At 44.0% G+C, this 23,347-nt stretch overlaps 1 protein-coding gene across 1 annotated transcript; it reads left to right on the forward strand.

The window, feature by feature from the left end:
• Window positions 1–1,559: 1,559 nt before the first annotated feature.
• LOC306938149 (SH3 domain-binding protein 5-like) lies at window positions 1,560–22,172 on the forward strand. The gene is made up of 9 exons (XM_079522169.1): window positions 1,560–1,944; window positions 2,790–2,852; window positions 4,997–5,125; window positions 17,365–17,529; window positions 18,893–19,023; window positions 19,687–19,729; window positions 19,929–20,139; window positions 20,291–20,668; window positions 21,107–22,172. Exons 1-9 carry the CDS (start codon window positions 1,864–1,866, stop codon window positions 21,280–21,282), a joined length of 1,377 nt encoding a protein of 458 aa, XP_079378295.1. The 5' UTR covers window positions 1,560–1,863; the 3' UTR covers window positions 21,283–22,172.
• Window positions 22,173–23,347: the final 1,175 nt, after the last annotated feature.

Below are 23,347 nucleotides of genomic sequence, written 5' to 3' on the forward strand. Positions count from 1 at the left end.
AAGAAAGAACGAAAAATAACTAAAATAGTTCATTTTTTGGAACCATGAACTTTAGTTCAAAAATATTGAATGATGAATATATAAATATATAAATATATAAATATATAAATATATAAATATATAAATATATAAATATATAAATATATAAATATATAAATATATATATACTGTATATATTATATACACATACATACACATATGTATGTATATGTATATAGATAGGCCTATACACCGTATATCTAGGTGTGCCCTGAGATTTTTAGGCTATGAAAAGTGTGCCCTGGGACAAAAAAGGTTGGGAAACACTGGGCTATAGGGTAAACTGACTTCAAAGAGGCCGGCTGCTAGCATACCCTAATGGCAATTGGCAACCTTCATAGAAATGTAATAGAGTCAAAAAGTAGGCTATAATATGCATTTGAAATGTTGTCAAATTAAACGTCAAAAGGAAAAACAAAGTTAGGCATAGGCTACTGAAAGTATAATACAGCTAGGCTAAAAATGTTTACTTTAGTTAGTTACATGAGTTAGTTAGATTAATGTTTACTAAAAAGTAAACATTTTTAGAGTAGGCCTATATACTCAAGTAGGCCTAAATGTAGCACAGGCCCTTGGGTACCTGTGTTGATGATGTCTTTTTTTAAATGCTTTCATTTGTTTGGAAAAAGCAAAGAACAATACATTTTCACATTTCTTGTATAATGTATAATGTGGTTGAGAGCAGCCCTCACCCAGAGCCATATAGTAATTCAGAGTTACGGCATTGAGGGGGCAGAAAACTGAGTGCTCGAGCGATGTTCATGCAGCCTGGAGAGTGACAGGAGAAAATATGCTGCCATTTGTCCCCAACTGACTGCAAAAAAAAAGGAAAGAAATGCTGCTATTTGTTTCAAAAATGCTTTATACCCTGTTATAGCCTATAATGATGCAATGTGACATAGCTCTGTTTACAAAATGCTGTACCCCCTCCAACTGTATACTTTCCCCATTTTCAACTGTTTTTATTATATTAATTTGTGACACTTATTGCTTTGGCAATGTAAACGTTTGTTTTCTCATGCCAATAAAGCTCCTTACATTACAATACAGTAATTGTTTTCAACGAGGGCGGCACAAATATCAGCAATTTTAGCAGTTTTAAAGTATTGTACAGAGTGACAACTATTAAAGTCTCTGTAATGTTTATGTTGTATTAATTTGTAGTAGGCCTATTACTAAAAAAAACTATTAAAATAAAGGGATTTAATTTAAAGCTGGGCTGTTGCCTGAGTCCAGTGCATTCTGCCAACTTCCGGTCCAGGACACTGGCCCCATGAAGTAACTCTGTCTTAGCTCTGGCCTCTGGTCCATGGCTGCAACGCATTTGAGCTATGGAATGGACCCAAAGCTATCATACTCTATGGCTCTGGCTCTGCCCCCACCCATTCGCGGGTTCTTTCGACATCGCCAGTTCGCCACTAGAGGGCGGGTACATATACTCTATGGCGGGTACAGTCTCCGATCACACGTTTGTCTCTAACTAACAAGCCAGTGTCCTCCCACCGTCCACACCACACGGGGCTTCGCGTTGGACCCAGCGCAGCGGCACACACAGACGTGATTCTCTCGTCGGCGTCGCTATCCATAGAACATCTGTATTCAGACGAGCGTCTCTGACGGGAGGTTTGGGTCATGATTTTCGAGTCTAGGTAATAATTATAGAGATATCAAAGTATGAAGTATTGTAGCAACAAGGGGTAGAAAGAGAGGGCAGATCACTGTTTGAATTGAGCCCCGTTCCCCTCCCTCCCGGGCCGGCGATCGCGCTTTTTGTTTGCAATTGAAGAACCCCCCGTTGACAGTCCACAGGAGAACACCGGGGACATGGATGATTTGGAAAATGGAGACAATTATGAACAAGTCCCCGACTGTCCCGAGGAGGAAGACGTCGACCCCAGAATCCAGGTAACTGTGACTGCATCATTATGTGTGCTGTGTGTGCATTATTTCAAAGTGACATTGAAATGTAATAGACCGGCGTTTTCACTGAACCTGTGGAATACACTGTAGTTTGTTTGTTTGTTTGTTTGTTTGTTTGTTTGTTTGTTTGTTTCTTCTTTCTTTCTTTCTTTCTTTCTTTCTTTCTTTCTTTCTTTCTTTCTTTCTTTCTTTCTTTCCTTGTCTTGCACAGAAACATGGTGTTTCATAGCAGCAATGTATTTTCCACAAGGTTATTCAGTTAGTTTGACTATATCTGCCCTTCTCTCTCTCTCTCTCTCTCTCTCTCTCACACGCACGCGCACACACACACACACACACACACACACACACACACACACACACACACACACACACACACACACACACACACACACACACACACACACACACACACACACACACACCTCACTCTCACAAACACTTTAAGTTAGTTTCCAACACGCTCAATTTGTTGTTCTTCTCACCACTTCACAAAACAGATTCAAGGGACTTTTCTTTAACACCCTTATAAAACATTAGAGGTTGTGTGTGTGTGTGTGTGTGTGTGTGTGTGTGTGTGTGTGTGTGTGTGTGTGTGTGTGTATGTGTGTGTGTGTGTGTGTGCGTGTGTGTGGGGGGGGGGGGGGGGGGGGGTGTTTGTGAGCAAGCACAGACAAGCCTGAATTGTAAGTTGGTAAACAGAAACATGTGTGCTATCTCTGTTATAGCCTCCAGATTTGTTTTGAACCTCAACTACGATCACTCTGACACTTCTCTCTCTGCTCCTCTCTGTGGCCCCTCTCTAACCGTATTATGTTTTCTGTAAACAGGGAGAGCTGGAAAAGCTAAACCAGTCTACGGATGACATTAACCGTTGGGAAAGTGAACTGGAGGTAGGCCTAAACACCACACCACCACACCACCACACTGTAAAATCCTTAGCTCTGCTTGGAACCTCAATATCTACGCTGCTGCTACGCTTTAGCTCCGAGATGAGGTTTCGTCCCGTGATATCCCTGCACAGGTTGACATGGGGTCGAGCCGTCCACAAACACTGGATTAAACCCTTTTCGCAGTATTGTTTCCAAAAAAGTAAAGGTAAAGGAACCAAGATACAGTTGATAACGGCACGTAACATTTTAAGTCTGGGGTAAAAGCTTACAAAGCGGTTGTTAGTCAGCCAGTACTATGTTTTTCCCTGGACCCAGCTAGACCCCATTTCGACCTGTGCAGGGAATTCACGGGACAGAACCTCATCTCGGAGCTAAAACTTAGCAGCGTAGATATTGAGGTTCCAAACGGAGCTATGAAATCCTCAAAGTGTACAGGACCTTACTGTGCACGATCATTATTTCCACCGGTGTACAATAGAAAATAGCTTCTCTTGTGGTAGAGTCAGACATTCCTAGCAGGGCAAATGTGGAGGAAAGTCATAAAAGTAGTAGTTATTCATGTGAAATAACACAGCGGTCAGCTCTTTCTATTGTTACAAGAGAAACAGCTACATGATTTGAATGCAAAAATGTAACTTGAGTGCTGAATTCAGAGCAGGCTAAATCCCAAAAGTCCTGTCTCCCGAGTCCGGAATCTCCCAAGCCTTCCTTTAAAGAACAAAACAAGACCTTTCTTTAGTTATGAGAGGAGAGGGCTGTACATTCATCCATCCAGCCTGAGCTCACATAGGGCCAGGAAAACAGGGACGCAGGATTTATTATAGATCTCTCTGGTGTCTGTAATGGAGGCTGGAAGGCCGCTGTCCTACAGAACCAAAACATTCCAGCGCGGCACCTCCTTATTTCCTCAAAAGTATAGGCCTCTTCTGCTTCCCATTAGAATTGCTCTCTACTCAGAGAGAGGCAAGATATAGGCCTACAGTAAGAATATGGAAAGTTCCACTGGCAGAGCAGAGAACTCCTGTCAGCTGTTTTTCATTTCAGTCTGGAGTTGATTATGATTGCTGTAGGCTAGTTCATAGGATCAAATCGACATGTAGTTCATTTGCAAAGCAAACGAGTAAATGGCCGATGAGCCTCGATTGAGTGTGTGTGTGTGTGTGTGTGTGTGTGTGTGTGTGTGTGTGTGTGTGTGTGTGTGTGTGTGTGCGCTCGCGCGTGCGTGCGTGTGTGTGTGCGTGCGTGCGCGTGCGCATAGTTGTGTGTGAGTGAGAAGGAGCAAGAGTAAAATATTTGCTTGAATACCGCATGTGTGTTTATGTGTTATCATCTGCTGAAGTATCGACACACCCATAGTGTATATACTGTAGTACTACCCAGAATGCCTTTCATGATGCCATTGCACTATGACAGGAAGTAGGTTGGAAGTGGGATGACATCACAGGAAGGCTGCTTACTTTTGCATCATCTCCGCTTCTCTCTCCCTCTCTCTCTCTCTCTCTCTCTCTCTCTCTCTCATATACAGTATACAGTATATACAATACAGAGCTGGAGCAAAATACTGCAGTAAACACGCACGCACAAAACACAGCACATGTGACACTTAGATGCTCCTAATTTTAGATGGTGCAACAGTGTTTCCTTAATTTAGTTATATCCTAGTTATACTGACAATGCTTACTTTATTTTGCTCATTACATTTTTCCCAGGCTCTTTGATTTCAACCCTGCAAAACAGTGACCAGCCATTAGATACGAGAATAATAGCAACCATTGAGATACTGAAAATGTTGTATATGTATAATATTGTCCAACAGTGTATATATGTGAGTGGGTGTATAGGAATATGTTGTGCATGGCTAAATCAGGTTTAGTGGGATATTGAATTAGATTAATCAGCTCGTTTGGGCTAAGTACAAAGTGAGACTTGTTGTTGACAGTGTTTTGGTTTGCCATAGTTGCTCAGGATATGAAATAATGTTTAAAGATTAGTAGAACACTTCCTGTGCTGATTACTCGTGTGTGTGTGTGTGTGTGTGTGTGTGTGTGTGTGAATCTTTCTCTGTGTCTCTCTGTGTGTCTGTCTTTCCACTGTCTTTTTGTGCGTGCGTGCGCGCGCGTGTGTGTGTGTGTGTGTGTGTGCAGGACTGTCGTCAGCGGTTCCGTGCGGTCCTGGTAGAAGCAACAACGAAGCTAGATGAGCAGGTGAAGAGAATCGGACGTGCTGTGGATGACTCCAAACCATACTGGGAGGCACGCAGAGTGGCTAGACAGGTACACACACACACACACACACACACACACACACACACACACACACACACACACACACACACACACACACACACACACACACACACACACACACACACACACACACACACACACACACACACCATGCTGGCAGACAGACTGTGGGGTGGTTATGCAGTGTGGACTTCACACAAGAACTTTAAAGAGCTCGGCTTAAAGGGAGCAAGGTCACGTTGTGGTTATTTTTAACTCAGTCACACACCTCTGCTCAGTAAACCGGGAGGACGCACTGCATGGGTGTGCATGTGTACATGGTTTGTGCAAACCTCTTCTTAGCAGAGCAGAGGCGGGGTATTTGAAAAGTCCATGGCGTGTCAGACTGAAACTCCTTCACTCTGGATCTGCACTGTTTTCCCGTTCAGCTTTAACCTCACATCAACTTTATTGTCGCATCACAGATTTACACTAAAAGCTCTCATCATTTACAGTTTTCAAGTGTTATTTTCCGTGAAGAGATTTTGTGTAGGTAGGGGGACTAGGGGGATTATTATTGTCTCCACCAGGCCGAAGGCATGGGGAGAGAGTATGTTTTGCACTCCGTCCGTGTGTGTGTCCGTGTGTGTGTGTGTGTGTCCTTCCGTCCGTCTGTTACCAGCTAATCTCCGGCACCGTTAACCCGGTCGATGCCAAACTTTGCACACACACTCCCTGGATGCCAACGATGAACCTCTGCCCCACATTTTCCAGAACGGCCTGTTATAGCGCCACCAGGAGGCCGCTTTGTGCAAAACAAGTTTTTGGACAGTACACATTTTGTCCAAACATCACACAAATTGGTACACAGTCTCTCTAGAGCCATTCAACGAAACAGGTCTTTCAGATTTCTCAGACTCCATCCTGATTGGCTAAGATTGGCTTCCAAAGTTCGCAGGAGTGCTCAGTTTCAAACAAAATGCTGCAAATCATGAACACATCGTGTGATTTCCGTGAAATTGTGCACGCACATTCCCACTAGGCCGAGGAAGAAATGCCACATGAACATTTTCAACTCAGCCTCATGGTGGCGCTATAACTGGCCGAAAAGTGTTTTCACCTCTAACTGCATGGATCTGTGGATAACTTTGTATGCCAACTCCCTAGAGGCCAAGGAAAAACCTTTGCCTGGAATTTTTCACATCTGCTCTTTATAGCGCCACCAGGAGGCCGACATATGTAAAACACATTTTCTAATATTACTCCTTCAGATTTTATCCAAATTTCACGCAAATCAGTACACATGTTCTCCATAGTCATGTGATCAAGACGGGTTTGTTTGATTTCTCATAATCCACCCTCATTGGCTACGATTGGCTTCTAAACTTTTCAGGAGTAGCCCGCTTTGTACCCGTTTTGTACAAATCGACACAACTACTCAACGCAGCGTCCGATTGCGGTGAAACTGTGCATGCATATTCCCACTAGGCTGAGGAAGAAATGCCACTTGACAGTTTTCCAATCAGCCTCATGGTGGCGCTACAACAGGCCAAGCCGCGTCTCACACACACACACACACACACACACACACACACACACACACACACACACACACACACACACACACACACACACACACGTTTATATATTACTCCTACACATTTTGCCAAACATCACACACACTGGTGGAGACCTGTGCCCGGAAGGGCACTTTTTCTAGTTATTATTATTATAATACCGGTAATAATAATAATTATTATTATTATTATTTTAATTGGCTGAACAATGTTTTGACTCAATTTCTTCTTCAACCACATCTTCAAGGTATGTAGAAGATGTTGATTCCAAACATTGGTCTGTCTATAAAACAATTTTGTGTGACTTCCTTTTGAAAATTTGATCTCACTCACTGTGTTCATTCTCTGCACCTCCACAAGACTGGTGTGTTCTCCTTTCTTTTGTTAGTTAGATACAGCTACATTATTGAAGGACAGATGGTGTGTGTATGGTCTTCTGAAACCAAACTTGTGCAAACCATGGGTGGAAGTGACGTGTGCCAGTCTGCAACACATTATGTAGGTAGCACCGAAGCACGTTAGCCATGGTTCACATGATGCCTGTTTTACACAATCGCTACATTTACATTGTAAACGTGTACATAAACATTCAGATTTAAAATATAAACCACGTGGGCCACGGGTGTTAGAAATTTGGACAGCGATTAGCATTGCTGCATCCCGCGTTGTTTAATAAAAGGCAAATCTGAATGTTTATGTACACGTTTTCCGTGTAAATGTAGCGATTGCATAAAACTGGCTTCAGTTGCGTCATGACTATCATGATTATGACGGTCGTGTTTCAGGGCTAGTAGCACGTTAGCCTTCTCTGACAGTGCGCATGTTGGACATGCAAGGCCGGCATTGGCTGCTCGGTGGACTTCATGAGCCTCATTGGCTGCTCGGTGGACTTCATGAGCCTCATTGGCTGCTCGGTGGACTTCATGAGCCTCATTGGCTGCTCGGTGGACTTCATGAGCCTCATTGGCCTCTTTTTCAGCGGGCCTGCCTTGTTGATTTTCATACCCTTGGCTTTAAATAGACGCAAAGTGTGCAAACGTTTTGCCTGTTGATATAGATCACTGGCGATCTATTGTTTGACAGTGTCTTGTGCATGCAGGCCTGCTCTTGTCTGGCAAAAAGGGCAGAAGTTAAGAGTCCAGTTACTTTGGGCACAGCCCTCGTCCTCAACCAATGAGGAGGAAGGAGCGTTTGAATCATTCATCTCTTAGTGAGGTTCCTGTGTGTCAGTGCTGAGCTGTCACTTAAAAATAGGGATTTAGGTGTGTGCGTGTGTGTGCGCACGCGCGCGCGTGCGCGTGTGTGTGTGTGTGTGTGTGTGTGTGTGTGTGTGCTTGTGCGCGCGTGCGTGCGCTTGCAACACAGCTAAAAGTACATAGTACAATCCAAGGTCTTAATTTAACTACAAATGATGTACCCGTACTGTCCAGCGTTGAGGCATCTGCTTGTGACTACCAGCATCACGTGAGTGCAGGAGATTACTGAGAGGTTTTGAATTTTGATAGGACACGTGAAGGGATCAACACTTATCTTCAGCTTGTGTGTGTGTGTGTGTGTGTGTGTGTGTGTGTGTGTGTGTGTGTGTGTGTGTGTGTGTGTGTGTGTGTGTGCGTGTGCGTGTGCGTGTGTTTGTGTGTCTGTATATACTGTACACAGGCAGTTTTATACAGGTTTTAAATAGGGCACCAGCCTGTAGGGGGTAAACTGGCGTGTTATTGGGTGGGTCATGACTTATAAATTGATATTTATTATTTAAGCCATGACCCCCTTTGTTAGAGCTTATCCGCATGCACGCACGCACGCACGCACGCACGCACGCACGCACGCACGCACACACACACAATTTACAACGCCCCACCCCCATAAGCCAGCCCTAAGCCCTCAACCCCCAGTTGCCTTGTTTTCACTTGACATTCCGATGCAAAGGCGGGTGGGGGGGTTTGCCCGTACTGTCCTATCTATTCTCTAACTCACATTCTCTAATGTTGTGTTGCCAGGCTGTCTAGCTGTCTCTCTTGTTGTCTGTATTTTATCAATCTCACCGGGCTCAGTATATCCCTCTGTTGCTAGTCCCCATTCCCACTCGCTGGAGAGAGAGAGGCGGAGACAGCGACCTGCGAGTAGAGAGTTAAATTAGCTGGTCTGCCATAGCCTCGCGTTGCGATACTAATATACCACTGCGCTGCAATCTGCCTGGGGGCATAATGCAGTGCAGGCAGATGAAGTCTGGCTGCGCCAGGCTAGGTCTGCCAGCCTCCAGAATAGATATTTATTGTTTCTGTTAGTCTCTTAATACATATTTTACCATGCTCAAATGCCTAGTCTTGCATTTCTTATAGACTCCTCCTGTGCGATCATTAAGTACTGTACCTGTCATAAGGGCTTTTCAGGCCGAAAAGCTGACCAATATCCAGCTCTTTTCACTTGCAGGTGTGAGTGTGAAATGATTGCTCGCGACGATACAACGGGCCCGGGGAGCCTCCTCCCAACTAGTTGCACGCATCTCATTGAAAATGAGCCCCGTCTGAAGGACAATGTGGGACTGCCTCTCCCCCTGACTATGACGGCAATTCATCTTAATTTGTTACCCAGCAATGTACTGGCATTCCAGTGGAAACACATCTTTACTATGACTAACACAACCTGTCTCATTGTGTCTCTCTGTTACCATGACGATTGATTGATTGATTGATTGATTGATTGATTGATTGATTGATTGATTGATTGATTGATTGATTGAATACTGTATTAACAGTTTGCAAAAGGAGGCACGGTGGCACAGATTTATACAAAAGAACATTACATTACATTACATTACAGTCATTTAGCAGACGCTTTTATCCAAAGCGACTTACAATAAGTGTATTCAACATAGGTAGGGAACAAAAACTACTAATCACCAGAACGCTATAAGAGGATAACCCAATAAGCCCAGGGCTTGTTTCCATTGAGGTCCTGTGTATTCAATTCATCGCGACCCCAACCTAATCTCCTCCAGTAGCCCGTCAGATCTTCTGACCAGAGTAGATGCTTCTTTACTGTCCTGCGACACTTTGGATCTAACTTAGCTCTGGTCCATAGCCAATGCGTCTATGATTCTGCCCTGCATTGGCTATGCTACTTTCACTTTTAAATCTCACATGGAACTCAGACCAGCCTCTCCTCCTTAGCGTATTTAAAAAGAACGTTTTTGCTATTCACCAAAACAAAGGTGGGTTTTGTCATTAGAAAGCCTACTTTCCTTAGTGGACGCACTCTGACCCCCCCACCACACGTATAAACGGTACTTTTTGGCCAGAAAGAGATTTTTTTTCACAGGAGGAAAAATATTCTCTATGAGGCAATTCTCTGGGCAATATCGGTATTAGAGTAACTAAAAGTGTTTTTTTCCCGGTGGAAACAAAATCCCTTTTTGGCCAAAAAGTACCGTTTATACGTGTGGTGGGGGGCTCAGAGTTCTAATGACACAACCCGCCTTTGTTTTGGTGAGTAGCAAAACCGTTATTTTAATTTTTATGCTAAAGAGGAGAGGCTGGTCTGAGTTCCATGTGAGAGTTAAAAGCGAAAGTAGCATACCCAATGCAGGGCAGAATCATAGAAGCATTGGCTATGGACCATAGACATACAGTTTCACAAAAATATTTTTAGTCTTTAGCCACTATAGTATACTATACAGTATACGTACATAATGTAGCATATGGAATTTTGTTTCTTGTATGTTGTTGAAGCCAGTGGTGTTTTCTAGTGTTTTTCAGAGGGCATACGATAATCATTTATTGCGCGACATGCGCACGCATAGACAGATCCATGGAGGGGTGCCCTGGGCGCAGCCATAGTTAGTAGTTGCTGCGAGAGTGAGGTCTAGCCAACACCAACTCGGGATTCCTGGATCGCTGCCCTCCACAAATTCCTATCCAACATCAGGTTCTTGAGCTCTGCAGTGTTGTCAGCCAAGCTGTCGCGCCGCAGCACGTCTACATAGGTGGTACGCTTCTTTCCCCTCCTGGCTTTGGCCTGGGTTGGCTCCCATAGGGTCAATTTACTTGCCTCAAGTTCTGGGTGCCTGACACAGTGCCCTGCCAGCCTCATCCTTCTCTCTCTGACTTTGTCCGTGACGCGTGGTAGGTCCCCATAGAGGTCCACATTTCTGATGCGGTCCGTCCATGTGACACCTAGTGCCATTCGTAGCATTCTTGTGTAGACTCCATCCAGGGCTTTTTCCTGTTGTACTGTGAGGGTCCATGTCTCGGCCCCATACAGCAGTACTGACTCCACAGTAGTTATGAACAGCCGCCTCTTAAGGTCTTCTCCCATGTCTGATTTCCACACTCTCCTCATCCCGTGCAAGGCTAACTGAGGGTCTACCATTAAGCGCAGCTTTACACCTCAGTCTTGATTTGCTACACCTGGCCTACATGGCACTGCTCCATGGATTCGTCTAATGGCTATAATATGCTTGCGTGGTCAATGGATGAAAAGGTCAGCAGACGATATAAGCTTTTCTACCAGAATTTCGGCACAGCGTATTATACTTTTTGATTCGATTTCTCAGACCCAAAACGAACGGATATTTCCTTATAGTTGGATACGATTTTCATAGGAGAGATAACAATTCTTCTACATTCTCTCTAAATGTGTAGACTTCTTGTAAATAAGTAGGCCTAATTATATATAATATGATTATAATTATGATTTTTGACAATAATTGAACTCTTGAAAGCCAGTCCATTTGGTTTCATTTTACGCTCTCAAGAGTTAAAGGTCTAAAAGGGTCCATTTGGTTACCAACTCGCCATCATTTATCTGGTGACCACCTGGTACCCCCTCAAGGCCCACTCACTGGTGGTCCACCTGGTACTGGTGACCACCTGGTACCCCCTCAAGGCCCACTCACTGGTGGTCCCCGGAACACTGCTATAGCACCTTTATCCAAGGCGCTTTACAATGTGCATTACATTCACCCATTCACACACACATTCATACAACGCTTTACAATGTGCATTACATTCACCCATTCACACACACATGTCATTCATACAACGCTTTACAATGTGCATTACATTCACCCATTCACACACACATTCATACAACGCTTTACAATGTGCATTACATTCACCCATTCACACACACATTCATACAGCGCTTTACAATGTGCATTACATTCACCCATTCACACACACATTCATACAACGCTTTACAATGTGCATTACATTCACCCATTCACACACACATTCATACAGCGCTTTACAATGTGCATTACATTCACCCATTCACACACACATTCATACAACGCTTTAAAATGTGCATTACATTCACCCATTCACACACACATTCATACAACGCTTTACAATGTGCATTACATTCACCCATTCACACACACATTCATACAGCGCTTTACAATGTGCATTACATTCACCCATTCACACACACATTCATACAGCGACAGCGGAGGAAACCATGCAAGGCACCAACCTGCTTATCGGAAGCAATTAGGGGTTCAGAGTCTTGCTCAAGCTAGGACACTTCAACTCTGGGGGATTGAACTGGACACTTCAACACTAACTCTGGGGGATTGAACTGGGAACAATTCAGTTCCCAAGCAGAAACTCTACTGTACCTCCTGAGCCAAAGCTGCCTGTTGATTATCCAGTATCCACATTGGCTGATGTTGATTGATTGATGTTTATTATTAACAACACTGCATTATACATGACAATATTTTTTTTTTGTTGATGGTAATGATCATGATGATGACAGATCATGGATGTCAAATCATACAGTACTATTTCTATAGTGTGAGTCAGTGCTAGAGACATGCACACAGATGATATACACACACACACACACACACACACACACACACACACACACACACACACACACACACACACACACACACACACACACACACACACACACACACACACTGGGAAGATATGAGAGCACATCACGGTGCACATCACGAGGTGTCAGCGAGTTGAGACATGTCAGAATGAAGACACCTCATTGTCTGGCTCACAGATGGTGTCCTATGCTGTGGGCCGCATGATATCATGACAAATAATTGATGACGCCGGTGTTCATTTGCATGCTACCTACCCTGTCGTGTTTATCTCCGTATGTGTCAAAACGCCCCTCTGTCTCTGATGAGGAGAGTGGTGCATTGTGCTTTCAGTGTGTGTGACTCGCTTGGGTGTCATAATGGCTTCTTGGTCTCTCAGTTCATTTGTCAGGGTGTTGTTCAGTTGTGTATTTTCAGCAAAGGCGAAGCAAGGCAGAAGTCTGATAACTCTTAAGCTGCATTCATAGTCCAGTTTGTGGTGATAGCTTATCACCTAAAACTGGAGTATGCATGAGCCTTAACTCTGTGTTCATTTAACTCTTGAGAGTGGGCAAATGGACCCAAATGGACCCAAATGGACCGGGTACCAATTGAATCCAGCAACCAGTGATTTCCTCCTGCTGAGGTTCAACTTGTGTGCACCACTGTACCCGTAAATAAGGTCGCACGCACGCGCGCACACACACACACACACACACACACACACACACACACACACACACACACACACACACACACACACACACACACACACACACACACACACGCAACATCCACATTTTACGATTTGTAACCATAAGCCTAAAGCTGACAAATAGAAGATCTGCAAGCTGACAACACATCGTGTGCACCAGCACGCAACTATGTGTAAATCAGCCTTAACTCTCTGTTTTGACCATAAAACAAGCCCTTCTCTTGTGAGGACCAGGAAAATGGTCCTCACAACGTCTATTTCTCATATTCTACTATTCTTTGGACATTGGTTCTCACAAGTATAGTAATACACACACACACGCACGCACGCACGCACGCACGCACGCACGCACGCACGCACGCATGCACGCGCACGCACACACACACACACACACACACACACACACACACACACACACACACACACACACACACACACACACACACACACACACACAAATACAAAGAGTTGGAAAGGAAGTGGGCAGTAAATGTGCACAGGAAGTCCTGTGTGAAGGACAGGTCAGGACAGGCACCTTCATGTGAATGCGTATGTGTGTCCATCCTGCACAAGGAGTCATGTGACCATCACTACCAGAGTCATTAACACTTTATTTCCCAACTATAGCCGCTGCCGGACATGACCGTTGACAATAATACCGTTCTTGCCATGCTGTGCAGACTAACCCTTCTTACCCTCCCTGGGTAAGAAAATATCTTATATTAAATATCTATATCTTCCGTTTGCTTCCTCTGTTTTTCTTCTCCCCTCTTCTTTGAGCCTGGGAAGTGGGTCATGTTGGGGGAAGGGGAAAGGATGCAATGTATCTTTCATGCCTTAGTTGCTTCATCGAACTAGCAGATTGTATGGGAGCAGAGAGAGAGAATAGAGTAAGACTATTTAGAGAGAAATGTACCACATGAACCCCCAGCGACCCTTTTTTGTCATAATAGGCAAACATTTGGCAAAAATAGACAAAAGCATTCGACAAAAATAGCAGATTTTCCCAGTTTGACATACATTATGTAGCCTGGGTTTAAGTGGTTATTTAAGAGAGAAAAGGAGAAATAGGGTGATAGATTTCTCCCTGCTCTTTTCCGTAGCCTTCCAGCTGTTCACCACCTTGAACGTGACCTGATAAACGTAGATAGATACCACAACACTCTGTCTTTCTGGAAGACTTGGCTAGCCTTGTATCTCTTGTGAAACGGGAACGACGTCTACTGGCTCACGTCACTGATGGAGTCTCTATCTTTCACATGGCTGATAGTGCCCCGGGTCAAGTGGCAGGGGTTATCCAAAGACGGAGCCAGGGAAGGCCGTGAGAAAGGGTCAAGTTAGGTAACTTCAATGAAGCTATCGTAAGGCTGTTATAACTGTCTTTTAAGTGCCCCGTACAAAGTGTACAATACTTGTACTGGAATGGCTTAAGTAGGATATTTGGAAGATTTAATTTTCTGTACGGAAATTTAATTTGAGTCCATGGACGGAATGAACTCCGGGCACACAGCCAATACGCTGGCCTTTAAGCCTCGCTTGTTAGGGTGGAGTGTGGGTGGGTCCAAATATGCTCAGCATGACACAAATAATCTGCCCATTGAATGTGACGTGGATACAGTGGGCGACAATAAAGGTCCTGACAGTGTGTCACATTTCCTCAATGACAAAGCCTAGGTTTGTCTGTTAGATCAAGGAACGGTTGTGTGTGTGTGTGTTCTTGTGCATGTGTGTGTGTTCTTGTGCATGTGTGAGCTTAGACTGAAAGCCCTCTCCCTGGCCTGTAGCCTTTACAGTACACACTGTCAAAAACAATTGTTTAGATTTGATGTGTCTGTCAGCATGAAGGAAAGTCATTTGGAGGGGTCACTGTGTCAATTCTTTGTGGTGTGTGTGTGTGCGTGTGTGCATCATCATCTTTCGTTCCAACAAGAGAAATGTAGCAAACTCCTAACTGCTCCTGGTTGTTGCTCCGGGTTGTTGCTTCTCCTCTCAGTGCATGAATACCGGTAGGTTAATAATGCAAAATGTGAAGTGCTTTGGATAAAGCCGCCATATAAATGCAGACCATTTGCACGTAATTTTCTGGCCGACTATGGACATATTCCCCATAGCTATGATGCCAATTTGCATTGGATAGCGCTGCCCCGATTTCTTTGGATAGCGTCGCCCGTGAAAACCGAAGACAGACATTAACAGTAGAAGAGAGAAGGGGAGACCTGAGGCCTGAAGCAGGATTTGGGGATAGTGAGGTATTTCAGATTACCGCCGCGTTTTCAGGGCTGTGGCAGTGGTTTACTTCTTACCACGGTACATTACTTGGTAACTCATGCTTCACATCTCATCTCACCTGCTCTGTGGGAAAGATCAGGTTTGAGATCAATCAACGCATATACACATATTGAGCAATCTTATGCTCCTGGAAAATGGCATTACCATTCATAGAAGATCCTTTGGTGCTTGTGTGTCGATTGTGAGAGGGTCTCTTAGGAGGGCAATATTCAGAGACCAGCAAAACCCTGATGACTTTGGCGATGATTTATGAGTGAGTAATATCAAAGGCCATTTCATTGTGCTTTTTTTTATACCCACATCATTGTACAACAGCGACTGATTGAAGCACTAAAGTCATTTATTTGTTGTTTACGATGTAAGACATGAAAGCAAGCTTTTATAGGACTATATATACGGTATATTTGTTTTTAGTCTGGTTTTACACCACTGGTGTGTGGTGTCATACACACCATATAAATGCATCTAAGCAATATATTAATTTAATGGAATACACAAATGTAATTATAGCCAGATCCAATGATGGTGGGGCAGTGATATTGTAAGCCTATTAATTTAAGCATTCACACACATTTATTCACATAGACACGTTTTTTTGCCAGCTGTCCTTCCTGCATTTGACAGAAGCAGCTGTGTTGCTTTTAGATTAATACCATTAAATGGTTCGTATTTGTCTAATTCTGCTTAAGTTATGCTTTGCACAAAAGGAATTAATAAAGAATATCTATCTGTCTTAATTATGTAGTTTGCTCTACATTTGTACAATATGTCGCTCTGCTGACTGCTGCCAGGAGAACTGTGCATGCTGCCATGTTTGCGATTGGTCAGACACATACAATACATACAGCATGCTCCAAACACCACCCCTTTTTTGTGAATGCACTCACGATTGGGAAATCCTGGGTTGACGCACTGAGTTGATGATAACCACCGTCGTGTGACCACTTAGCATGATTGCTGTTGTTTGGGTTAGCGAAGCCAGATAACGAAAGGATATCATGGGTATGTTGAACTTGTTTTGTAGTCCAGCCATCTGGAGCAGAGGCAGAAGTCCTGGCAGTTTCACTGCCCCTGCTTTTAGATGAGAAATAGGCTAAGCAGTTGCTCAATATAGATTGATTTCACATTAGCAACAGCTAATTTAAAGATTCCCGATTTCCCAGTTTTAAATGTTTCATAACATTTCTTGATGCAAAGTTGACTCAAAGTAGTCTTATTTTCGTGGTCAAGTACTATGTACAATTTAACTGTGGAACTTAGGATCCATATAGAAATGGCTTGGCTGTCGATCTCTGACTTAATGTGACCAGACCAGACACCAATCATCTATGACAGTGGTTTTCAATCTTTTTCATAATCAAGGTCCATTATTTATTTGCCATTTGAGCCACGGACCCCCATTCATTCATCGAGATTTAGCCTCTCAGACCCCAACATTTTGTTATGTTTGGATAAGATTTTGTTCACAATTCCATGCTTCCATAGGAGAGATAACAGGCAAATGTTGATCAAAATAACAATTCTTCTTCATTCTGTAATTGTGTAGACTAATAATAACTAATAATTTAACTCTTGAGAGTGTAAAATGGACCCGTAAGCTACTACAGTATACTGTAGGTTCAATAGAGATTAATATAGAACTGATGGTCCATGATTTCATCTTCGGGTTTTGACCTTGTGATAATCTCTGCCCCTTCGGAGCTTAATATTTAATATTTCAGTGTGGGCGGTGGTATTGAAAGGACAATGGATTTACCAAAATGTCTGCATCGACACGTGCGGTAGTCGTGGTGGAGGCATAGTTATCACAAAACGTGGTTGGGACAGGAAAATTGCGCACCACAATACTAACATTATAATCACTTCACCATGTGTTGTACCACAGGCCCAGGTAGAAGCTCAGCGGGCCACGCAGGAGTTCCAGCGGGCGGTGGAGATTCTGAGGGCGGCCAAGGAGACCATCGCCCTGGCCGAGGAGAGGCTACTGGAGGAGGACAGCCGTCAGTTTGACTCAGCCTGGCAGGAAATGCTCAACCACGCCACACAGAGGGTACGCCCAAATGTGTCCACCACACTGCATGGCTCTGAGAGCGGAGTAAAAATACACTCAGAGTTAAATTAACACTTTGTTCACAGAAACCCTTCCTGCTGTGCAAATTCCAAGAACAGGAAGAGATTAGTCGTATGCAGAAGTCCCAGGCGAACATTCCACAAAAATTAGCATGTCTGCAAGCTCACAACGCAACACTTTGCGAGTTTGCGTCACGCTGTGAGTTTGTAGAACGACTATTTTAAGTGAATAGATTTGATTTGTTGCAGAGGCAAATACTAGTATATAGGGCATATACTGTATATAGGGTTTAAGTGGTTAAGTATTAAGGAATGGGCTGAACAGAGATAATTGGTTGCTAGGCAAAAAAGGAACAATGGCCTATGGATAATTGGGGATGGGTGATTGATCATGCTTTAGGGGGGGCACCCAGTAGCCAACAACTGATTCGGACAGTCTGCCTTCTCAGTAAAGGGGGCAAACCTTTGGAACTCCTTGCCTACGGCTCTAAAACTAGAGACGGATGGTAACTGTGTTCTACAGACTCAAACTATGGTTGAAATCAAATCAACTGTGCTCACATGTATAGTTTCTGACTGGTCAACTGAGTGATTATGTTTTGTAGGTTCATGTAATGGGTATTGTAATTTTATTAGTATATATTCCTTTTTTGTACTTGATTGTTTTTTTTTAAAACTAAAGTGTTACCGTATTCTTAGAAAAGTCTCTTGTGGACAGGTGGTGAAAATTTGCATTTGTGCTAACACACTGTAAGCAACGCATCTACAAATTGGACAATTGTGCAATGTGATTGTGATGTCCATATCAAATAATTAAACATAAACATAAAGGTTAGGGTGCATGGCTCATATGCCAACAAGTCCCTTGTTTGAATCCCAGCTAGACAATTTGCTGCATGTCACTCCCCTACCCTCTCCGTGTTTCCTGTCTCTCTACACTGTAAACCTATCAAATAAAAGGCTCAGAAAAAAAGCCCAAATTACTTTAATTACAGTATGTATATAGGATAACCAGACTTATGGGTAGAAGTAGTAAATAATAACTAACAGCTATCACTTTTGGTCTCCCAATATCATCATGCCATTTTTGGAACAGGTTTAAGTTAGTATTATTAAGCCACTTTCTTTTTTCTTTTTTTACAGTTTTGTTTATTCAAGATTTCAGGGTATACAGTAACTCAGATAATATAACAATATATGTGACACACCCATACGGGACATACCAAAAAATAAAATAAATAAAATAAAATAAATGGTATAGTCCTATACTAACAGGAAAGTGACACTGACAGTTACAAACCACATAACCTGATATTAAGACACTTGTTGATGGACCATTGCAGGTGATGGACGCAGAGCAGACAAGAACACGCAGCGAAGCGGAACACAGGAAAACCGCTGTCAATTACAACACTTGCATCAATCACATGAGGCAACTAGAGAAGAAACTCAAACGCTCCATCAACAAATCCAGGTGTGTGTGTGTGTGTGTGTGTGTGTGTGTGTGTGTGTGTGTGTGTGTGTGTGTGTGTGTGTGTGTGTGTGTGTGTGTGTGTGTGTGTGGGTGTGTGTGTGTGTGTGTGTGCGCGCGTGCGCGTGTGTGTGTCTGTAAATAATTACGAAGCCAGACAATTCACTGAATAGTATAAAGTAGGAAAACAAAGGCATATATGTGCTCACAGGCTTCCCCTGCTTGGGCCTCTGTGTGTGTGTGTGTGTGTGTGTGTGTGTGTGTGTGTGTGTGTGTGTGTGTGTGTGTGTGTGTGTGTGTGTGTGTGTGTGTGTGTGTGTGTGTGTGTGTGTGTGTGTGTGTGTGTGTGTGTGTGTGTGTGTGTGTGTGTGTGTGTGTGTGTGTGTGTGTGTGTGTGTGTGTGTGTGTGTGTGTGTGTGTGAGGGAGAGAGAAAGAGAGAGGTTGACTACGTTTACATGTCATTTGATACATTCCAGATGTTTTGTGTGTTCGTTGTGCTGTGCTGGGGTGTGTTCCCTCTCTAAGAGCCCAGGAATGTAGCGGCTCATGGACGAGTGGTATTTTTCCAGGGGTTCACTGTTGCTATGACAGCTGGCACAGCGCCCTGTATGAACAGTCAACTCACATCTCTCTCGCTCTTTTTCCCATTTCTCCTCCCCCTGCAGACCATATTTTGAACTGAAAGCAAAGTATTATCTACAGCTTGAGGTATGTACACCCCAAAATGTACAAATGAGCCAACTGATGCGTCTTCTTAGCATAGCTAATTGTTAGCGTAGATACTTAGATTGATGGTGCAAATGCATGTCTTAACCTAGTTTAACCTACATTTTCACAAACATAAGGGACACATAGCAATTTATTTTTGCTGTACAACTTATATGCTACATGTGTTATCATCACATAGCAACGGAAGCGACGCGTGGATGAACGTCAGGCCAAGATCGCTGTCGCAAAGGCTGAATATCGCACCGCTCTGCGTAACCTAGAGACCATCTCTGAGGAGATCCACGCTATGCGACGCTCCATAGGAACCAGGGAGCAGGGTGTCGGCGCCGAGGGAGATGAGGGCAACGACGACATTGACAACTTCAAGATGGAGTCAGACGGACTGTCAAGTGAGTAAAATTCAGCAGTGATTAGTCATCCGGGCCATTATTCCTTCTATCATCACTCATTTGTTTGTTCTTCTTTCATTGGTGCATCTGTGACTGTGTGTGTGTGTGTGTGTGTGTGTGTATCGTGTGTCCGTGCGTGCATGTCTTTCAGTGGTGTCTGTCTCGATTGACGAAGAGGGCGGTCACAGTACAGGCTCAGAGGAAGACTCGGATGTTCACTCCACCTCCACGCCCGTAGACATGCCATCCTCTTCCTCCTCCTCTCCTTTTCACTCATCTACGCATCCTCGCGCCGCCGCCCCCATGGACATGGCCTACCCTTATCCTTCCTCCTCGCTCTGCACGCCCTGCCCATACCTGTCCTCCTCTCCCTCTTCCTCTGTGCTGTCCTCTTCCTGTCCGGGCCCCTGTGGCCCCCATGACCCAGAGCTGGTGTGTGGTGGTGCTGGTGCTGGGCTCGTCTCTCCTCTCCTCGGACCCCGCACCCAGTGCAGTGGAGCCTCCTCCCCGGACTGTGACCAGGAGAGAGGTGCGTGTGTGCGTGTGTGTGTGTGTGTGTGTGTGTGTGTGTGTGTGTGTGTGTGTGTGTGTGTGTGTGTGTGTGTGTGTGTGTGTGTGTGTGTCTGTCAGTATGTTCATTTGTGATACCATCATATTACGTGACATCATCATCATAGAAGTTACACTTGTGTTTTATTTGTTTCAAACAACAATGTGGGAGCCAACATGTCTGTCTTGAGAGACTATTATTCACTTTAACATGTCCTAAAATGTGTGTGTGTGTGTGTGTGTGTGTGTGTGTGTGTGTGTGTGTGTGTGTGTGTGTGTGTGTGTGTGTGTGTGTGTGTGTGTGTGTGTGTGTGTGTGTGTGTGTGTGTGTGTGTGTGTGTGTGTGTGTGTGTGTGTGCGTGCATGCGTGTGTGTGTGTGCGCGCGCGTGCGTGCATGCGTGTTTGTGTGCATTGCAGGTGACAGAGCAGAAGGAGCAGAGGAAATACTAGAAGCCGGCCTGAACAAGCTAACTTTGACAGTAGCGCACACACAGAACTCCGAGGATGAACATGAACATGAACCTTACCCTGTGACTCTTGACCTCCAAACACCCAGTCAGACCAACGCCATTCTCCTAATCAACCATGTTTAATGGACCACGGACTAACCTTTAACCTTTCATCTGGACACCCTGTGCCCTAGACACCATGTAGCGGGGACAAGAAGACTGGATTTTCACTTTCAGAGTCTCCTTTTTTTTTGAAGTTTTCCCTTGCCATTTGAGTGGCTGATCCTAAGAGTGTTTGTTGTGTAATCCGCCGTATTAGAAACCAAACATCTGCCGCACATGCAAAGGGGAAATTATCCAAAGGGGAAAGTATTGGCTTCAGCCACAACGATCCTGTACAAGTGTACATACACCCTCTTTGACAAGATCCCGAACGAGCCCCTAATCTAACCACTTGGATTAAACCAACATTGTCTCCCACATTGGAAAGCAAACATACCAGTCAGCCACGGGAATACCCCTTGGCTAAGCGAGATGTTAGGCTTCAGGGCCTCAGGCAGGGCTACTCTGCTACATTTGCATACAGTATTGAATGAGTGTTGGTGTGATAGCTGTTGTCGAGCTTATTGTGCATACGGAAAGCGGGGGAGTGGATACAGCACCCTGAGACTCCATAAAACCGAAAAGAGACTTTACATGGCATTGAAGACTTGATTTCTGAGCCCATCAGATATTTCAATTTGAAGACATTTCAGTTTGTAGCTTTGTATCTGTGAACAAGCAGACGACAATCCGTCTCACTGTAAAGTGATTGTTTTTTTGTAAGAACTTGGAATGTATGTTAGTTGTCTGTCCGTCGTCCTATATTTGTTAAAAATACAGCAATACTTTCACGTAGTTCAGATATTCTATATTTATACTTTATATGGATGTTGTTTTGTGCTTATAGTTGTGATTACCAATTAACAAAATGTCCATGTGGTCAGAGCAATAAACAAAATGTTTGGTTTCAAGTTTCCAACACGTCTGTTCATTCTGTATATACAATGGATTGCATACTACCTATTTTAGGAGGCCAGAAAGAAGCAGTTCCACAGGAAACTAGGTTACATGTTTTTCACAGTCACTGTGTGTGTGTGTGTGTGTGTGTGTGTGTGTGTGTGTGTGTGTGTGTGTGTGTGTGTGTGTGTGTGTGTGTGTGTGTGTGTGTGTGTGTGTGTGTGTGTGTGTGTGCGTGCGTGCGCGCGCGTGCGTGCGTGCGTGCGTGCGTGCGTGCGTGCGTGCGTGCGTATTTTTAACTTGCCAGCCACTCAGCCAGCAGCCCTGGGAGAATGCAATGAGAAACTCAACACCTTTGGAGATGTATGGAATGGATTCTGCTTAACTTAAAACGAGAGTGTGTGTGTGTGTTTGTGCGTGTCCATGGGTGTGTGTGTGTGTGTGTGTGTGTGTGTGTGTGTGTGTGTGTGTGCGTGCGTGCTTGCGTGCGCGCATGCACGGATGTGTACAGTATGTGGCAGTGCTGCTGTCGAGGTATGTACATGCCATGCACCTTTGAGCCTCTGACGCACTATGGGGCGGTCACATGAACTTGGGCTCCTCAACTTCCTCACATATCACACTGTCACATGTAGAGAACACTCTGAATGCTGCAGCAGCGTTTATACTTCATCATACGACAGAGCATATATTAGGCATTGGCCTTCTGCAACTACTGCTAATGCTGCTCACTTCTAGAAATAAGAAATCATAACATTTATCGAAGGGTGTGACATAAATACCACATTGTGCCGAATATAAGACGACTCTGATTATAAGACGACCCCTATTTTTCAAGACTCATTTGTGGAAAAAGAACATTGAATGTCAAATAGTCTAGTCCCTGAGTTATAATACGAACTCGGTTTTTAGGATATTTCCATTGGAAAAAAACGTATTCATGTTCATTAGGCCTACGTATTCATACGTAACATATTCAGGCCAAAAGGGTATTCTTTTTAGGATATTTCCATTGGAAAAAAACCTATTCATGTTCATTAGGCCTACGTATTCATACGTAACATATTCAGGCCAAAAGGGTATTCATCACAAGAACCAGTGATGAGATAAAGTAGACCTTTAAAGTATTTACCATTAGGCCTACTTATAATAGTGTTCACCACCGTGGCTGTTCCTGAGCCACTTGGAACCCAAGGCCGCAGCCCAGCTC

This window comes from Electrona antarctica (assembly GCF_951216825.1).
Source record: "Electrona antarctica genome assembly, chromosome: 15".
NCBI lineage: Eukaryota > Metazoa > Chordata > Actinopteri > Myctophiformes > Myctophidae > Electrona > Electrona antarctica.

Bases quoted from the DNA above. Each gene is read 5' to 3' on its own strand.
- LOC306938149 (XM_079522169.1), top strand. From the start codon at position 1,864: ATGGATGATTTGGAAAATGGAGACAATTATGAACAAGTCCCCGACTGT. The intron at 1,945-2,789 runs GTAACTGTGACT...TTCTGTAAACAG, and splicing joins ACGTCGACCCCAGAATCCAG to GGAGAGCTGGAAAAGCTAAA. The intron at 17,530-18,892 runs GTACGCCCAAAT...GGACCATTGCAG, and splicing joins TCAACCACGCCACACAGAGG to GTGATGGACGCAGAGCAGAC.